The 19,583-nt window shown below is 43.4% G+C and overlaps 1 protein-coding gene across 5 annotated transcripts in view; it reads right to left on the minus strand.

The window, feature by feature from the left end:
* The window catches only part of WDR20 (WD repeat domain 20), a 55,270-nt gene extending 40,220 nt beyond the window's left edge, over nt 1-15,050 (minus strand). For 4 of the 5 annotated variants that reach the window (XM_082855778.1, XM_082855777.1, XM_082855782.1 and 1 more), the window contains exon 1: nt 14,766-15,028. In XM_082855778.1, the coding sequence (XP_082711904.1) occupies nt 14,766-15,014 (249 nt within the window). In that variant the 5' untranslated portion in view covers nt 15,015-15,028. Of the gene's footprint in view, nt 1-14,765 lie in introns of all 5 variants that reach the window. The other variant, XM_082855779.1, reaches the window with a different exon arrangement.
* Nucleotides 15,051-19,583: the final 4,533 nt, after the last annotated feature.

Below are 19,583 nucleotides of genomic sequence, written 5' to 3' on the forward strand. Positions count from 1 at the left end.
TTAAAGTGTCACGACAAGGAGGGTTTCAATAAAGAGAAGATGATCAGCTGTGTCAAATGCTGCTGAGAGGTCAAGGAAGTTGTGGGCTGCATGGTGTCCAATGGATCTGGCAGCGTGACGCTGAGTGACCTGTATCCTGAAGAAATTAGAGCAGTGGGAGCCAAGGACACACTGGAGCGGGGGGACAACTGTTTCCATCTGAATTAGTAATTGTGGAGCTGAAGCCATGTCAGCTGATGACAAGACCCAGAGTGTCACCAGAGAAGAGAGCGCCAGAGGTGGACTACAGGAGGTCACTTGGGGTGGACATGGAGGACAAGAAATCGAGATGCCAAGGTGTCTGATGGGTTATGCAGTGGATAGGAAACCACCCAGGACGGTGGCAGGAACTGGAGTGGAAAGGAAGGCTGTGAGGCAGGTACCAAGGTGTTCAATGAGCAGAGGCGGCTAGGAAGTCGGCTCATGGCCGTGAGGAAGAAAGAGAAAGGTGGCACGAGTCTAAGGGCAGAGGCTCCAGAGAGACGCCAGGAGCAGTGGCAAGTGGACCTACTCCTCGTCTACTGTTGTGCACGGTGCAGCGTAGTAGTCAGGACTTGGCGGAGCCTTTCCAGCGCAGCCCGCACGCACCCCGCCCTCTGAGCTCTCTGGGACTGCAAACTGTGGGCACACCAAGTAAAGTCCTGAGCGTAACACCTACCAATTTTTAATTAGCTGAGCTAATATTGCCCTCAGTCTTGCTAGCTACATGTACCCCTATTCCAAAATCCAGAGGGGGGAAAAATGTAAGGAGTTGTACAATTCCTAGAATTAAGTGGGAAGTAAGAAGGGACTGGGAGGGAGAGTTTGAGCACTTTTTTCCAGGACACCAGGAAAAGGAAGATGTCGCTTCTGAACAAAGCTAGCACCAGGCAATCAAGACACCAGATGAAGCTGCCTCCTGGGTTAGCCCAGAAGAACTCTAACAGCACAAGATTCGAGGCTGTGACTAACTTCTAAGAGCCTCTCAACCAATGAAAAGGGGCTGGCAAGCCTAGCTCTATGAGCTTTGGTAACAAACACTAACCATGTTTGTCTTGTGACAGGGATTTTGAGAGATTACTGAATTTACTCCACTAAATCCTTAGGGGACTCTAAGTTCAACCAACTCATTCATTTAAAATCAAACACAATATGCCTACCATGTACAGGCACTGCAATGGATATAACATGAATAAGATGATTTCTGCCCTCAAGATTCACCATTCTGTGGAGGAGACAAAGATTCAAACAAAAAATTCCAACACTGTGAAAAGGTGGGAGGACATTCATAATAGTCCAACAGCAAGAGCAAGGGAGAGAGAGGTTTCTAAACCACGCAGAAGCACCACACAGCCCACGCTGTGCTCAGTGTGCAGCTGCAGTGTGTTGTATTCCTTCCTTGCTTTACAGATTCATCTCACCATGAGCTCTTCTCTTGAGGAAAGGGCTGTGTCTACTATGTCTGGATCCCCAGTACCTAACACAGTGTAAGACCTTCAGTGTAGTTTGCATCTCTTGGTTGCCCACCCAGTATTGATCTACAGATCTATTCTCCTGGCTGGTATCTACCCACACTGCAGCTCCAGCATGAGCTCCAGAGCAATCAGGATATCAGATAATCCAATCCCCATGCTAAAGGTGTGGGTTAGCCAAGACTCCCGGTCAAACACTGCAAACTTCCTTGGCCATAAGAATGGGCTGGTAATCCAGTTTGGGGCAATGAGTCAAAGGAAGTTTGCTGGGGGCTTCTATGAAACAATCTTCTTTATTCTTCTGAGAAAGTGATTAGAAGAACTGTTCATCCTCATCCTGGGTACTGGCTCTCAATGTGGTCCAGTGGCACAGAAATGTGAAGCCTAGCACCCCACCACTATTCTGCCACCGAAGACAGGTTGATACACAGTAGAAAGCAAAACCCGGAGACTCTCAGCAAAACAGAGCTGGTGTCACAATCAATCCACATCTGAAGCTCACCTTACCTCCGGAATTTTCAATATCATAAGTCAACGCATCCCCTATAAAGTTTAAACTTGTTTGAGTTGGGTTTCCTGTTACTTGCAAACCAAAACATACCTAACATTATAATACATTCAAGGTGTGCTAAACCCCCAAACCACTAGTGAATCACTGCCCACCAGCTGCTGTATAGCACATTCTAATGTTCATCTCTTGCTTCCAGAAAAGTCTGTTAAGGCTAAATTTTAAAATGTAAATCTTTTCCCTCTTATTTAAACCTTGGAGAAGGGCAACTGGTTAACACCTAAATAATAAAACTGTGGCTCAAAATTATAAAAAAATTATAAAAGGAAATTTACAAATTTATAAACTTAACTATAAAAATATGAAACTTCTTCATAGCAAAAACAAGCAAGCACAAACATACCTACACGTGCACAGCCCTGAGCACAGTTACAAGACAGGGGACAAACTGAGAAGGAAAAAATCTGTTCATTCATTGTCACAAAGGACTCATCTCCCTAATGTATAAAGAGCTCCTTAAAAACAAAAAAACCCACCCAAGATGTCCAAAAACCCAACAGAAAAATGGGTAAGGGATACGAAAGAGTTCATAGAAAAAGAAGTACGTTTCACTCTTAATATATAGAAAGATGCGCAACCTCATTTGGTACAAGGAAAAAACCAAACTTACACTAATTTCTCACCTACCAGATCAAATGCAAAAGTCTGGTGACACACTCTTGGTGAGGCTGTGGCTGTGATGCAACACAAATTAGTATAACCCCTCCCTGTGGAGGGCAGTTTGATGATATCTATTGAAAACATATACACATTTACCCTCTGACTCAGCAGTATCTCCTCTGGAAATACGTACTACAGACATACCTGATGCTGTGCAAAATAATATACACGCAAAGCTATTCACTGCAGCATTATTTGTAATTTAAAAAATATTAAGTCGAGAGTCATCTGGTTAAATAAATTATGGTACATGCACAGCATGGAGTATAAAGCAATTATAAGAAAGAGTGAAGAAGCTCTCTATTTACTAATATGGAAAGATCTTCAGTATATACCATTAAGCAGAAGAAAAGAAGATGCAAAATACCATACACAGTATGCTCCTTCAATTCCTTCACATCTCTGCTCAAATATCATCTTATTCTTATAATAAGAGAAGGATGAGTCAGAAACAAATAAAATGACTACAGGGAGAGGAAGGGAACTGAGTGAGGGGTCGGACAGAAATGGAAACTTGAGGTCTCTGAATATCACCTTGTTTTATATTTCCGATGTTAGAGCCACATAAATGTTTTACATAATTAAAACACACAAAAAATGTATTTTTGACAGCTTTATAAAGGTATAATGATATACAAAGAACTGCACATGTTGAATGTGTACAATGTGATGAGCCTGGACATATGCAAGCACCCATGACACCATAACCACAATCAAGGTAACAGACATACCTAACACCTCTCAAAGTTCCCTTGTGTCCCTTCATTTTTGTTTTTTGTAGTAAGAACACTTAATGAGATCTACCCTCTTAACAAATTGTGATGTACACATACTGTACTGCTAACTACAGGCATTATGCTATACAGCAGATCTCTAGAATTCATGCATCTAGCATAACTGAACTTACACAAAATTAAACTCTAAAAAGATCTCTCACATACTAAAACTGGATTACAGTAACAGTTGCACGACTTGGTAAATTTACTAAAAAAAAAAAAAAAAGAATTGGACACTTACAATAGAGGGCAGGAAGGTACAATAATTTGACTGGATTAAGTCTGAAGAGGCAGTAAAGAGAGAAAGCTGTAAAGACCACCGCTTCTCCAACTTCAGTGAGCACATGAGTCAGCTGGGGACCCTCCTAGAAGGTGGATTTGGATTCGGTAAGTCTGGAGTGGGGCCCAGTTCTGAACTTCCAACAAGCTCCCAGGTGACGACGCTGATGGTGCTTGTCTGTGGACCACACTTCGAAGGGTCCAGACAACTAGAGGAGCTTTGCTCTAAGCAGCTGCTGAGAAATGGGGCAGTAGCTGCCCCAGACAAAGGACCTGTAGGGAGTGGGTGGGGGCCAGAAAAGGGTTCTCCCTTCCTTTCTTAAGATGGAGGGAATAACAACATGATTGCTGTAAAATTTGATTCAGTCAGGGCTAGAACAGAGAGTGTGTGCAAAGGAAGTTAAAGTGATTAGCCACAGCATTTAAGACAGGAGTGTGCTGGAGACAGCAGTGGGTGGCAGGAGAACTGAAGGAAAGTGATGAGGGTCCAATGACAGGTGGTGGTGACACAGTCTAATAGGCTGAGTCCTGAAAGAGGATAATACACTAGGAATCCTGAAGGAGGATAATACACTAACATAGTACATCACCTCAGAAGTAGTACCAAAAGAAAGAAAATACATTTAAAAATATCTTTAAAAAAATCATACTGAAAGTTTTAGAAGCTAGGATATAGCCAATACTTAAACGATCACCACTAACGAAGATAATTTTTTTTTTTTTTTTTTGCGGTACGCAGGCCTCTCACTGTTGTGGCCTCTCCCGTTGCGGAGCACAGGCTCCGGACACGCAGGCTCAGCGGCCACGGCTCACGGGCCCAGCCGCTCTGCGGCATGTGGGATCCTCCCGGACCAGGGCACGAACCCAGGTCCCCTGAATCGGCAGGCGGACTCCCAACCACTGCGCCACCAGGGAAGCCCCAAGGAAGATAATCTTATCCTCCCAAGACCTGCACAAGCTTCAACCCTCATAGAGCGGCTCATGACTTTCAGGAGGAGCCATCAAATGCCACAACCTTAGGCCTTGGGCTTCTAGTTCCCTAGTTCAGAATCCTCTCCCCCTTCAGTGCACCCACCCATAAGAATTCAGTTCAAAGGTCACCTTGTTAAAACCTAAGTTCCCACTGCGTTTGAGACAAACAAACATTACAATGTAATCAATCATCTGAACCAAAAGGAACACAGAGTCAATCTGGTAGAGCAGTTCTTGTATTTCTCCCTCTATTTAGCACAGCAAGGGCAAAGAATGATGAGGAGGAAAACGAAAGGAAGCACATGGCACAACCAACTCAGAATTCTACATATTCAACTGCTTTGTAAAATATTACCCCACCACAAGCACCACAAAGACCTCTCCACAGAGCTAAAAGTTTCACCTGACAGAAGAAACCAGTTACCCTCCTCGCATTCAATCACACACATGACACTAAAGAAGGTAAGCCAAGACATCTAACCAGGGTGCTCTTTCTGTGCGTGGACTCCTTCTCAAAATAATGTTTTTAAATACAAAAGATTACAAAGGAGATCAATTATATTAAAATACAGTTGTACTACATTAAACAAATTTAGGATTTTTTAAAGTTTATTTCACACTGAAAGGCTCTAGCAGCAGATCCACTAACTACTGTAATTTCAAAGCAGTGATGAGTACAAATGATATTTGATATGTCTGCAACAACCATAATGTGATATGCAAACATCTGTGATTTTCACTGGTGATAAAGTCACAGGTCTGTTACTACTGTGATTTGTTGCCTATATTCATAATTGAAGAACATGTTAAAATTCAGTTAGAAGTTCAGTTAAAAATAAGGATGTAAAATATTTCTTTCCATCTAGGTTGACATACCTCCTAAATTCTAATCAGATTAAGAAGTCCTAGGGAATTCCCGGCAGTCCAGTGGTTAGGACTCGGTGCTCTCACTGTGGAGGGCCCGGGTTCAATCCCTGGTCAAGGAACTAAGATCCCACAAGCCGCATGGTGTGGCAAAAAGAAAAAAAAAAGCCCTAAGAAGTGAATACTGTCTAAAATAGCAGACACCGTACATCTCGCCACTATTTACTCACCCACCTTCCCACTAGGTTGTCGTCACCTTAGGCCAGGGACTGTCTTATTTGTCTTTAGGCCTATAGGTCCAATAAATGTTAGGTGGACGGACAAGCCATTTATTATTCTACTGGACTGTGAACTCCCTGATGGCTGAGATTCTGTCTCAACAACAATACAGAGCAGGCACTTGAATCTTGTAGAATAAATGAGTGTGTGGATATCTTGCCTCCTTGGTTAGAAGATATCCTCTTAAGGTCAGGGATGTCTTATACTTCTTTGATTTCCCATAGTCTAGTATACTGCTTTTCACATAAAACCACTCAAATATCTATTAAATGAAGCATTAAGACATGACAGAGCCTCTGAAACGAAGATCAAAGTAAGTAGAGAATGAGCACCTGTACCAGTTTTGCTGCAGCAGGAAAACAAAAAACACACACAGCCCAACAGTGAGCTGGCTGTGAACCAACCAAAGGAAAAACAGCTTAAGGTCACAGGGATAACCTACAATTTGGTTACTTGAAAATATATTAAAATATTCCTATTCTTACTTTAAAATACAAAAACCTTAAAAATTCCTTCCTCGTGAATGGTTCTTGCTTCTTTCTCATAAATTCTATAGTTTCAAGTACATTTTCCTACTGCTACAAAACAAGATAAAATGTAGCACAGACTTATTTGGCCTGTTTTTAGTACAATATACCCTACTTTTAAAAATTCCATACTACCAAATAGAATTGACAATGCAAAACATTACTCAGTTTACAAATTACCAATTGCAAGAGAAGCTATGAAGTTGAGAAAAATGCTATAAGAGTGGGGGGGAGGGATAAATTGGAAGATTGGGACTGACATATACCACACTACTATACGTAAAATAGGACTTCCCTGTTGGCACAGTGGTAAGAATCTGCCTGCCAATGCAGGGGACATGGGTTCGAGCCCTGGTCCGGGAAGATCCCACATGCTGCGGAGCAACAAAGCCCAAGCGCCACAACTACTGAGCCTGCGCTCTAGAGCCCATGACCCACAACTACTGAGCCCACGAGTCACAACTATTGAAGCCTGAGCACCTAGAGCCCGTGCTGCGCAACAAGAGAAGCCACTGCAATGAGCAGCCTGCGCACTGCAACGAAGGGTAACCCCGGCTCGCTGCAATTAGAGAAAGCCTGCGCGCAGCAATGAAGACCCAACACAGCCAAAAATAAATTAATTAATTTAAAAAAAAGATAACTAATAAGGACATACTGTATAGCACAGGGAACTCTACTCAATACTCTGTAATGGCCTAGATGGGAAAAGAATCTAAAAAAGGTGGATATGTGTATAACAGACTCACTTAGCTATATACCTGAAACTAACATAACATTGTAAATCAAATACAGTCCAATATAAATAAATAAATAAATGGAAAGTGGGGGAAGGTAAGAGTAACTTAGCCAAGTAAGGCTTAATCAGAAATGAAGATAAAACATTTCTGAAATTAGAAATACAAGGCTGGGCTTCCCTGGTGGTACGGTAGTTAAGAATACGCCTGCCAATGCAGGGGACACGGGTTCGAGCCCTGGTCCAGGAAGATCCCATGTGCTGTGGAGCAACTAAGCCCGCGTGCCACAACTACTTAGCCTGTGCTCTAGAGCCCACAAGCCACAACTACTGAGCCCACGCGCTGCAACTGTTGAAGCCCGTGTGCCTAAAGCTCGTACTCGGCAACAAGAAAGGCCACCGCAATGAGAAGCCCACGCACCGCAACGAAGAGCAACCCCCGCTTGCTGCAACTAGAGAAAGCCCACGGGCAGCAACGAAGACCCAACGCTGCCAAAACTAACTAACTAACTGAATAAATAAATAAATCTATTTTAAAAAAAAAGAAAAATGCAAGGCTACCCATTTGGAAATTTACAAAAATGTGATCTGTACACAACATTTGGGGACAAATCATCTAGTTGAAATCCAACCCAAAATTCTTCCACTAGGCAGAGAAATACCTCTTCATTTCACCTTTACTCCTTAATTCCACCTGATGCCTATACTGCTTATGCCATGTGCTGAGCACACACCTACTTTACCTTACAATTATCAAGACAAAAATACAAGCTCCTTACAGACAGAGAGTGTCTTAATTTACCCTCACATCACCCACAGCAGACAGTAGTAACTTGCATGTAACAATTCAGCAATAAACACCTGATGAATGAGGATTACTTTTTTCAAAGCAAGACGCATCTTGCACTCTATTATGAAAAGTAGATGCCAAATGTTCACAGGATAACTTGTCATTGATATTCTGAATTTTAAATGTCCTGAAAATTAAAACTGAGAATGTCTGCCAATTTATTTCTGTTTTTGATATCTATTCCTAAATAAACAAATAGGACATTTGATATTTCTGCACAAACTAACCTAGCTGAAATACAAATAAAACTGTTCTCTAAGACATCAAATATCAAACTACAAAAATCTTTACATTTACTTTTATTAAAAATTTTTTTTTCAATTTATTTATTTTATTTATATATTTTTGGCCACACTGGGTCTTCGTTGCTGCGCACGGGCTTTCTGTAGTTGCAGCGACTGGGGGCTACTCTTCATTGCGGTGCACGGGCTTCTCTCGTTGCGGAGCACCGGCTCTAGGCACGCGGGCTTCAGTAGTTGTGGCACGCGGACTCCAGAGCGCAGGCTCAGTAGCTGTGGTTGCAAGGCTTAGTTGCCCCGCAGCATGTGGGATCTTCCCGGCCCAGGGCTTGAACCCGTGTCCCCTGCATTGGGAGGCGGATCCTTAATCACTGCACCACCAGGGAAGCCCTACATTAATTTTAAAATAAGGTTCTTTAGGCATATAGCCAAAGTACTCAGCGACAAAATCCACTAACTATGTTTTGATTCTTGCTCAAGTTCTCTACCAGAGCACAATAAACAAATAAAGGCACTAGATGATTAACTGAATGTTAATAAATATAGGTGACAAGTCTCTTGAGGGCAAGACTTTGTCTATACCAAGCATCTAAAACATATCTAGTACCTCATATCTGGTAGGTGTGCCCCACAAATATTTGCTGAAAAAATGACATTCATGACTAGCTCATGGATCTCACTGACACACTCTGGGAGTTTACCATTGCTTACATCCATCCATGGAGTCTCTCAAAATCTCATCACCATCCTCCTCTTCAAGGTCAAGAGAACCAAGGTATCATATGAAAGTTTCTCAAGCCTGCTTTAAGGGATAAATTAACATGCTTTTCCCTCAGTATAGAAGATGCTATAGTCAAATAACTAAATCTTTATATCAATACTTCAGAAGTCATTAAGTGGCCCTTAATGGGGAAAAACAAAACCAAAACAAAACAGACTCCCATCCAATTCCACATATGCCCTACTAAATTAGGTACAAAATTTCTTAAAGTAAATTTGATATAAAAATTCTAGACTTCTAAGCCTTTTTCTAAATAATAAATGGAGAGCAGAGAGATGTGAAAATAACAAATGGGGAGAAGGGTGTGAACATGATCCTCTCTGGAGCAATCCAGTATCTAAAACTAGTCTGTGGGTAAAAACCTTTAAAAGGCATTTAAGTTCACCCTCCCACACAAAGCATGAATCCCTCAGTCACCAACAGGTAGTCCTACAGTCTTTGATAAAGAGACAGAATATTTCCTATATGGAATGCTCATTCTCTCTCAAGTCAACCCATTACCCTCCTGGATAACTCCAGCTCTAAAAATATTCTAGCTGCTATTTTTTTAAAATTTTTATTTATTTACTTCTTGGCCGCATCTTGCGGCATGTGGGATCTTAGTTTCCGGACCAGGGATTGAACCCGCACCCCCTGCAGTGGAAGCACGGAGTCTGCTTCCACTGGACCGCCAGGGAAGGCCCTTTAGCTGTTATTCTTAACTGGACTTCTGGCCCCAGCTTCATCTCAGCCTGGTGAGTACCCAAGCTTTTTCTAGCACAAAGACCTAGAGTCACTATGTGTTCAACTTGCTTTCACAACACACCTCACTCTTCCCAATTCCCATTCAGAGAAGCAGGCAAAGAATCCAAGACATGAAGACATCTCCCCAGTACAAAGATGCATTTTCATTTAAAAATTACTGAGCACAGAATTATACAACCTTAAGGGTTGAAAAGGCCCTGGACACCATCCAATTCTACCTTTCATCTATTGTAGGAATTGCTTCAATCTCTGGACAGTGTATTTGCGGCCTAGAATGTTAAGATGGGGGGGAAAAAAGTAAAGGATCTTTGATTTGAATGTTAAGTAATTCTGAGTATAGCTTTAAAAAGTTTCTTGATTCAATTAAAAAAAAGGTGGGGTCGGGCTTCCCTGGTGGCGCAGTGGTTGAGAGTCCGCCTGCTGATGCAGGGGACACGGGTTCGTGCCCTGGTCCGGGAGGATCCCACATGCTGCGGAGCAGCTGGGCCTGTGAGCCACGGCCGCTGAGCCTGCGCGTCCGGAGCCTGTGCTCCACAACGGGAGAGGCCACAACAGTGAGAGGCCCACGTACCGCAAAAAAAAAAAAAAAAAAAAAGGTGGGGTCATGGAGGGTTAAATTAGGAGTTTGGGATTAGCAGATACAAACTACTATATATACAATAGATAAACAACAAGGTCCTACTGTATAGCACAAGGAACTGTATTCAGTATCCTGTAATAAACCATAATGGGAAAGAATATGAAAAGGATATGTGTGTATGTGTGTATATATATATATATATATATAAAACTGAATTACTTTGCTGTACACCAGAAACGAATGCATTATAAATCAACTATACTTCAATAAAACAATTTTTTTTAATTTGAAAAGCTGTTTGACAGTACATAGATCTGGTAGGTAACATGGTTTGACAGAAGTAGATCAAAAGTAATCTGCACCATTTGCCTACTTTCCACTACTTCACTGTCTCTTGCTACATAATTTCCCAGTTATAAGAAGCTAAATTTGTTACCAATAATTTTAAATGTCTTTTGTGAATTCCCTGGCAGTCCAGTGGTTAGGACTTGGTGCTTTCACTGCCAGGGGCCTGGGTTCAATCCCTGGTTGGGGAACTAAGATCCCACAAGCCATGCAGCGCAGCCAAAAAAAAATTTTTTTTAATTAAATAAAAATGTCTTTTAAAAGATGTGAGCTACTAAAAATACCTGTTACTTTTGGGCCCAAAATTGAACAGATTTTTAGCTCCTAAAGATCTTTTTAAAGTAAGACAGAGATGGACAGAGATGCTTTATCCAGTCATTCACTCAACAAATTAACAGTAGGGGTCTACTCTATGCTGGATGCTGTGCTGGGCACTAGGAAGACAGAGAAAGCAGAAAAGACATCCTATTCTAAGGGAGCTTTGTTTACAGAAGAGACAGAATTACAAATTGAGAAAAGTGCTAGAAAGGCAAAGTACAGGATGCTATAAAAACGTGTAACAGGGAAAACTGATCTAGCCTGCGAATTCAAAGAAGGACATGCTGAGGAAGTGATGTTTAAACTTAGATCTGAATGGTAGCCATTTGCATTTACATAAAAACAGATCTCCATAAAATGAAAGGGTTGGTACAATAAATCCAGCACCTTTGGCATCTTTATCCTAAAACCACCTCTTTTTTAAAAAGGAAAGCAAAGTATGCTATAAAGAGATCTGAAAGCTAGTAGCTGAAAGTTCTTTGGGAGGAGGGGCAGTGTCTCACTCATCTTTGGTTACCCCACATCCCCTTGGTAGTCACTCAAATCTTTGCTGAAATGCTGAGTTCACCTCCATATTAAATCAATGTTCATATTATTTTTAGCTCAGCAAAACAAATTCACAAAACTAGATGTCCTCACACAAGAAACCCTACTCCGAACTTCAGTTTTGAAAAGAAGATGCGTGATGAATTGGGAGATTGGGATTGACATATATACACTAATATGTATAAAATGGATAACTAATAAGAACCTGCTGTATAAAAAAATAAATAAAATTAAATTTAAAAAAAAAGAAAAAGAAAAGAAGATGCTTTCATCTACCTCACAGGATTGCAAGATTCAATGAGATAACATAGGGTAAAACGCTGGGGTAAATTCTGAAGTGCTTGGAGTATACGGTTATCTGTGTAACCAAAAAGCTAGATCAGTCTCTTCTAAGACAGTTCTTTAGATTCAGTTGTGCTTCTTTACCATGAATTCTTTACCATGAGAAAGAAACTGCATCACAGGTTTGCACACGCTCTCTAGCCTTGGCTTTCTCTGAAGGGTGAGACTCCATAAACTGAAGGTGCCTTCTAGCTCTAGAAACTGACCTGTAAGTGTTTTAAAGGGACGAAGATTACACTCCTTAGTTTAGATTTTAGACTATCTCCTAAATCTGGGATTAAGAGATACAAACTATTATGTATAAGATAGACAAGCAACAAGGATATATTGCATAAAATGGGGAATTATAGCCATTATCTTATACATTTAATGTAATCTGTAAAAATACTGAATCATCATGCTGTACACCTGAAACTAATATCATATTGTAAATCAACTATACTTTAATAAAAGAATAAAAAGACCTAGTTTCCACTCATTTCACATGCAGATTTAAGTTGAATGTATTCATCCAATTTAAACCTTCTGAATGTTCTAAATAATCTGATTAATTGTTGTAAAACTTTATATGCCCCAAAGAAAAAAAAATTTTAAAGAGTCAAAACGACCAAATGTCAAAAACGGATTTATAACTCCTAACCCCAAAAAGTAAAATTTGGTTTTTTGATTAAGGAAAAGTATCTGCTCTGTTTTAAAATCAGAAAAAAAGTCACAAAAACAATCACTTGTATTCAGAAATAACAAAAAATAAATGCAAACTCATTCATGGAAAACGAATTTTTAAAAAAATTACAGTGGCTAGGAGACAGTTGAAACGTCCACCATATAATGCAAATATATCTACAAGATACTACCACGAAACTTTACAAAAAAGTTAATGTGCTCAAGTAAATTATGCAGCTGAAGGCAAATCTACATGTTTAAGATTTGTCTTGTTTAAAATAATTTTTTGCTGTAGCTTTGAAAAGCTCTCCTAGTTTATTCTTCATTCAACAGTATCCCACTAAAAGAGGACACTATTATGATACTTCCAGGCAAGAGACGTGTTTTTATGATGCAAACCAGAGCTACCAGATCCAGATAAGGTTTGCCACTAGAATGCTTCAGAAATAATATACTTTAAAAGAAAACTTGTTTAAAAAGGTAACACCTACACTAGTAATCGTTAATATATTTAGTTTTTATGCACTTTTAAATTTTTATGTAAATCCATTTAATAACTTAAAATTTTAAACTTGTTACCAGAGAAAAAGCTGATCCTTTCAGTCCTTGTATCAATGTCAAGATAGCAGCTCCTGTTTGACAGATGCTCTTAATGACTATTTTAACTATATTTTACATCTACTGAGTGTTTCGGGGCTTTAAAGTTCATTACAGTCATTATGCTATTAATCACAACGGGTGCATCGCAATATTCTCTTTCTAAAGAGCTGCAGATAGAAGTTAAGCAACTCCTCCAAGGTCACAGAACAAGTCAGTGACAAAGTTGGGGATAGGACTAAAACTTCAGCTCCTAGACTACTAATTACTTCACACTTTTCCAATTCCGAAAAAGTAAAGTCAAGAGATTTACTTTCAGTAATTTATATCAAGATACCTCAAACACAGTACACTTATCATAAACACTAACAAAAAGACTCACCTCGAACAAATGAGACAACTTGTTACATTTAGATACCACCGTCACGTCCCTAGTTCTTGTAACCAAGCAAAAACCTACTGCTTCTGGATATAGTAAATCCTGGAAAATGTCCACTCTTCAATATACACAATTTATTTTCACACTAACTGACTATTTATAAATTAATCTGTTATCACCTTCTCCCACGCCCAGGTACTGTGGAGGGCATTAATCTCCTCACTCTTCCAAGAGTCAACTCAAAGACCACATATCTCAGAAGTAAGCAGTTCTCAATGAGAACAAAGTTACGTAGCCAATGAAAGAACAGCTCTAATAAGTTGCTTCTTTTAAAGAGATATTTTTAAAGGATGATTACATGCTTGACAGCATTCCTGTTAAATCGCCCGCCAAGAATAATGGTTCTTGTGAAGTAGCTTTTAAGGCATATCCCTCCCTGTTTGTGACACAGTCTGACTTGTTGGACAAGACTGATCTGGGCACGCTCACACACAACCCCTATGAAGCAGCCCAGTCCACTGGAAACATCGTTTGGACCTCTTAACTGTAGCAGTACTCAGCCCTTCCCATACCTATAAGGGACAGAAGGACCCTCTTTAACATTCTCTCAGGAGAAGGTTCCCTTCGAGGAGGCAGTGACAGCCGTCCTCCCTCGGATGTTTTCGGAAACAAAGTGTTAACACCAGAAGGAGAGGCTCCTAGGAAGTGTCAGTGTGGCAGCAGGTGGAGTAGCCCTTCGTGCCGAGCAGGTCCTTTCTGACCTAGTCTCAAGTCCTCCGCTTCCCAGACCCGGTTCCGCCTTACAGATTTTCCCAAGCCGCCCCGCGCCCCTGGTCTCTAACCCAGAGCGAGACTCGCCACCCTCCTGGGAGGCGAGGCGGTCTCAGCAGACCAGACGGCCACCCCACCTCTTCCGGGGACTCGCAGGCCCGCTCCCGGGCCGTGTCAGAGCCTGACGGACCCGCAGGGGCGGCAGCCGGCCCTTCTGGGGCCTCGCAGCCGGAGCCCCGCGCCCCGCGGTCCCGTTCCACCGCCTCCCCCCGAAACACCACCGCCACCACCCTCCTCACTCCCGAATCCCCCTTCCTCAGGAGCACTCCAGTGGAGTTACCGGCCCACTCAAAAGTAAGAGCGACGGCCAGCCCATCGGTCACCCTGGCCCCCGCTGTCACCGCCCTGCTCCTGGCCTCTGCTCACGCCGCTGGCGAGCCCCGGTGACGCCCGGGTCGGTACCTTGCGGACCCCCTTGTAGATATAGAAGTAGAGCTCCCGGCCCACATTGAAGCAGAGGCGGTCGCCGTTGCCAGACTGGTCGTTGAGGTTTACGAAGGAGACGCGGACAGGGTTGGATCCCTGCGAGTTGAAGGGCACCCGGTTGGGCCGGCTGTACTCCGAGTGCGGCAGCAGCTTGTACAGACCTTCCCGGGTGGTGAATTGGGTCTTAATCTCGTTCATCTCCTTCCCTCCTCCCTCCGTCGCCATCTTGGAAAGCAGCGTTCATCCTGCCCTAAGTGCCCGGATCACGCCCACCGCGCAGGCGCCGTCCCGGGCTCTCGCCCTCCCCCCCGCCCCTTCCTCCTGGCCCCTCCCACCCGTGAGCCGGCCCCGCGGAGGCCGGCGAGGAGAAGGGGCGGGCTTGTTTACGGCCCGACTGCGCAGGCGTGCTCACCTGGCGCGCTCCACGCTGCAGGGTGTCCGCAGGCTCCTCCCGCGGGCGGGGCCTCCGGGCCACCCCGCTGCGGCGCAGGTGTTGCTGTCCGGGGTCCGAGGGCTGCCTAGTGGTGCCGCCTACTCCGCCGCCCCGGCCGGGCTGAGCCGGCAAGGGGAAGCCGCAGCGGGGCTGCGGTCCGCGGCGCTGAAGGGAGCTCGCGGCGGCCTCATCGGCTGCCTCGTGCCCTGTCCTGAAAGGTCCCGGGACCCCGAGGAGCGGAGGAGAGAGCCGCCTCTAACAACGCAGATTCTGGGTCAGCACGTGGGGTGCCGTGAACCGAGCGCTCAAGCCCCAGTGTTACACCCGCAGGAGGGTGCGGGGGAGCCCCGAGTCCGGGAGAGGGCCGGTCCCCCTGTTCTGGGGTCTCCCCTCGGCCACCCCGCACAGTCGTCTGGATGCCCGGGTCAGGAAACCCCTGTGCACCTCCCCGAGTCAGTTTCCGAGAAGGTACTGAAGGACCTCAGTTTTCCGCTTCACCATGTTTTGTTTTGTCTTGTTTTTAAGGTAGGGTGCAGGGGGAGAGGAGCGTATAGATTACACAGCATCTGTGTTTGCAAGTCAAATATCTGAATACCTATCTGTAGTGAGCATTGGCTAATTTTAAGGAAAGCAGGTTGTGTTGGCGCTTCTGTTTCTTAAGTTTGTCTCCACCAGGTGTTTAGAGAAGGGAGGGTCGGGTCAGGTCGGGAAATGGCTTTGGGAACCAGCGGCTGAATCTAAGCATGATTCACTTCTCTTGCTCAACAGTTTATGAAGAGTTCTTAGTAAAGTTTGAGGCTGTTGATTTTTTTTTTTTAAGGCTCAAGTGGAATCTGCAGAATTGTTCACTAGGCATAGTTGTGTGGATATACTGTGCTAGGTCTAGATTGTAAGGCAGAAAAACAAATTTAAGGCCGGCACACGTGTTGCAGATTAAACAATCACCGTTTTGTAGCTGGGTTTCTTGGCATGTTGCAGTAGAATACGAAAGTTTCTAAAGTGACAGAAACATCCTGATAGAATTTCAGGTGGGGGTGGTAGGGAGCCAACATCTGTTACACCAAGAATGATTTATCCCTCTAAGTACAAATCATAGCTGGAGGGTCACAAAAGGAGTAGAGGGCGGTAGGTTCTAAAGAGGAGTCCGAATCCTAAACATCTTATATACATAAGCAGGTAATGACAGTGGAAACTGTGCCAATGATGTAATAATGCATTTGACAGTAAAATTCTGTATCCTTTGTACATGCTGGCAAAAAAGCAGTGGAGTAAATCCTACTTAAAGAATTGATACCTATGGGCTTCCCTGGTGGCGCAGTTGTTAAGAATCCGCCTGCCAATGCAGGGGATACGGGTTCGAGCCCTGGTCTGGGAAGATCCCACATGCCACAGAGCAGTTAAGCTTGTGCACCACAACTACTGAGCCCGCGCGCCTAGAGCCTGTGCTCCGCAACAAGGAAACCACCGCAATAATCAGACCGCTCACCGCAACGAAGAGGAGCCCCGCCCGCAACTAGAGAAAGCCTGTGCGCATCAACGAAGACCCAACGCAGCCAAAATTAATACATAAGTAAACTTTTAAAAAAGAATAGATACCTAAAACACCTAAAATTTTGTGTTACAGTTGTTTTGATGTTATCTGTCTTCTGCTAAAGGTCAAAAAGACATCAGAAGCCTTTTAAAATGACCAGGATGTATTCTGCGGTCCCATGGATTTATTCAAATTTCCTATAACCATGTTATTTTACATTGGAAATGTGTATACTCTCCTTGAGGGATAGTGACATCCTGAATCATCTAAAAGTAAGTCAGCTGTGTTCCCTAGTTATCAAGGAGAAAAAAGCGTAATAATACATTTTGGAGGGAAAAAAAAAACTCAGCAAGCAAAAATTAAAACATAAAAATTAGGGCTTCCCTGGTGGCGCAGTGGTTGAGAGTCCGCCTGCCGATGCAGGGGACACGGGTTCGTGCCCCGGTCCAGGAAGATCCCACATGCCGCAGAGCGGCTGGGCCTGTGAGCCACGACCGCTGAGCCTGCGCGTCCGGAGCCTGTGCTCCGCAACGGGAGAGGCCACAACAGTGAGAGGCCCACGTACCGCAAAAATATAAAAATTATATTAGCAGCCCTCAAATTAACTACCAACTTTCAATTACCCATAATACCTGTATACCTTAGTCTTCTCTTAAGGTTTTATTCTACATAAATTTAACATTTTATTGAGATCACAGTAATAATAGGCTGTTCACTTCGTCCTATCCAAAGCCTCTGAATAATCTCTGTTCTTAATACTTTTTCTCTTGTCATTTTCCCCCCCACACTCATAGATTCAATAAATAGCACCAAATTTATACAACTGGGCCTGACCTAAAGTTTATTTCTGATTTTCAGTTTCAAACCAGGCATTTCTACATGGATTCGTGCCTCAAATTCATCCGCCTCTAAACCTTATCAGTTCCCTTTCCACATCTTCAAAGTTGAATCATAGCTTCATGAGTATTTCCTTAATTTCACTTTTTTCTCTCAACTTTCATCCTATAAACAACTACCAAATTAATTTTCTTAAAACAATGCTTTAGACATTACATTCTTTTGCCCAAACACTCTCAAAGACTTTGAATATCCACGTTATTTAAGTCATACACCAAGCAATTCTCAGCCTGTCCTTACGTTTTGCATGAATCCTCCATTCCAGTCAGACTGTTCTGCCATCACCCTTAGCCCTTTCTCTTGCTTGAAAAGACCCTCCTCTTGTTTCCTGTTCATAGCCTATTCTTTAAGAACTAGTTTGAGTCCCATCTTCACCAAGCCTTTCCCAAGCCCTGGGTGATGAAACAATCCTTGAAACCAAGGGTTCTCCATTCAGGATTCATAGCTGGCATCAGGGAGTGTTTGAACCTCTTGTAATAGGATTCAAAATTTTGTGTACATATTCATTATATCATCGGAGTCTATAGCTTTCATCAGATTTTCAAAGAGGTGTGACCACCTTCCCCCCAAATTTAAAAATTACCACTCTAAACTTCTTTGGCATTTCTCTGAGCTTTCATTTGTCCTGTGTACTATACTAAAATGTTATCTTCTTTTGGTACTTATCAACATATGTTAATTGTCTTGTATTGATGTTTATCTTTTAGGATGCACTGCTGCCTTTCAGCAAGATTGTTATGCACACTCCAACATATGAGGGACCTTGTTAAAATTCTTTGTCTCCTCAAATATGTATTTGAGCGCCTACATATGCCACTCTGTTGTAGCCTTCGGGATACATCAGAAAACATAAATCCCTCACTCATGGAGTTTATATTCTTGTAAGGAGAAGACAGGATAAACAATCAACATGAATAAGTAAATCATGCCGTGATTGTGCTAGGAAAAAGAAGTAGAGTGAGATAAGGGGGGTTGGGAGTGTGCTGACTAGCTCGCAGTTTAAAATGTGGTGGCCAAGATAAGTCTCCTTGAGAGGTGACATTTCAGCAAAGACTTGAAAGAGGTGACGGAGTGGACCATGGGAAGATCTGGGGAAAGAGCTGACCAAGCAGAGGAAAAAGCCCCCCAGGGCCCCCAAGGCAGGAGTGTGCATAGCATGTTGAGGAATCGCGAGACAGCCAGTGTGGCTAGAGCAGAGTGAGCAGGGAAGCCATTGCAGGGTTTAAGAATCCATTTGTGGACTTCCCTGGTGGCGCAGTGGTTAAGAATCCTCCTGCCAATCCAGGGAATACGGGTTCGAGCCCTGGTCCGGGAAGATCCCACAAGCTGCGGAGCAACTAAGCCCATGCACCACAACTACTGAGCCTGTGTGCCACAACTACTGAGGCCCACACACCTAGAGCCCGTGCTCCACAACAAGAGAAGCCACAGCAATGAGAAGCCCGCGCACCGCAACGAAGAGTAGCCCCCCCTCACCGCAACTAGAGAAGGCCCGCGCGCAGCAACGGAGACCCAACGAAGCCAAAAATAAAAAAATAAAATAAAAAAGAATCCATTTGTTTGCTGGCTTGAGTGTAGACTAAAGGAGGCAAGAGTGGTTGGGGAATCCACTTCAGAGGTTAGCGGTGTTCATCCAGGCCAAGGGCGATGGAGGCTTGCTCAGGGAGTGGTAGCAGTTGAGGATAAGAAAGTCTAAAGAAGGAATTCCCTGGCCGTCCAGTGGTTAGGACTCCGAGCTTCACTGCCAGGTTCGATCCCTGGTCGGGGAACTAAAATCTCACAAGCCACACAGTGCAGGGCGCCCCCCCCCCCCGCCCCCAGAAAAAGGGCTAGAGAATCGTTTTCTGAAGGTAAAGCCAAAGCCAATGGTATTTCCCAGCAGACCTCGTGGGAGAAATGGGGGAGTCAAGAATGACTCCGCAATACGCATGAG

This window comes from Leucopleurus acutus (assembly GCF_964270905.1).
Source record: "Leucopleurus acutus genome assembly, chromosome: 1".
NCBI lineage: Eukaryota > Metazoa > Chordata > Mammalia > Artiodactyla > Delphinidae > Leucopleurus > Leucopleurus acutus.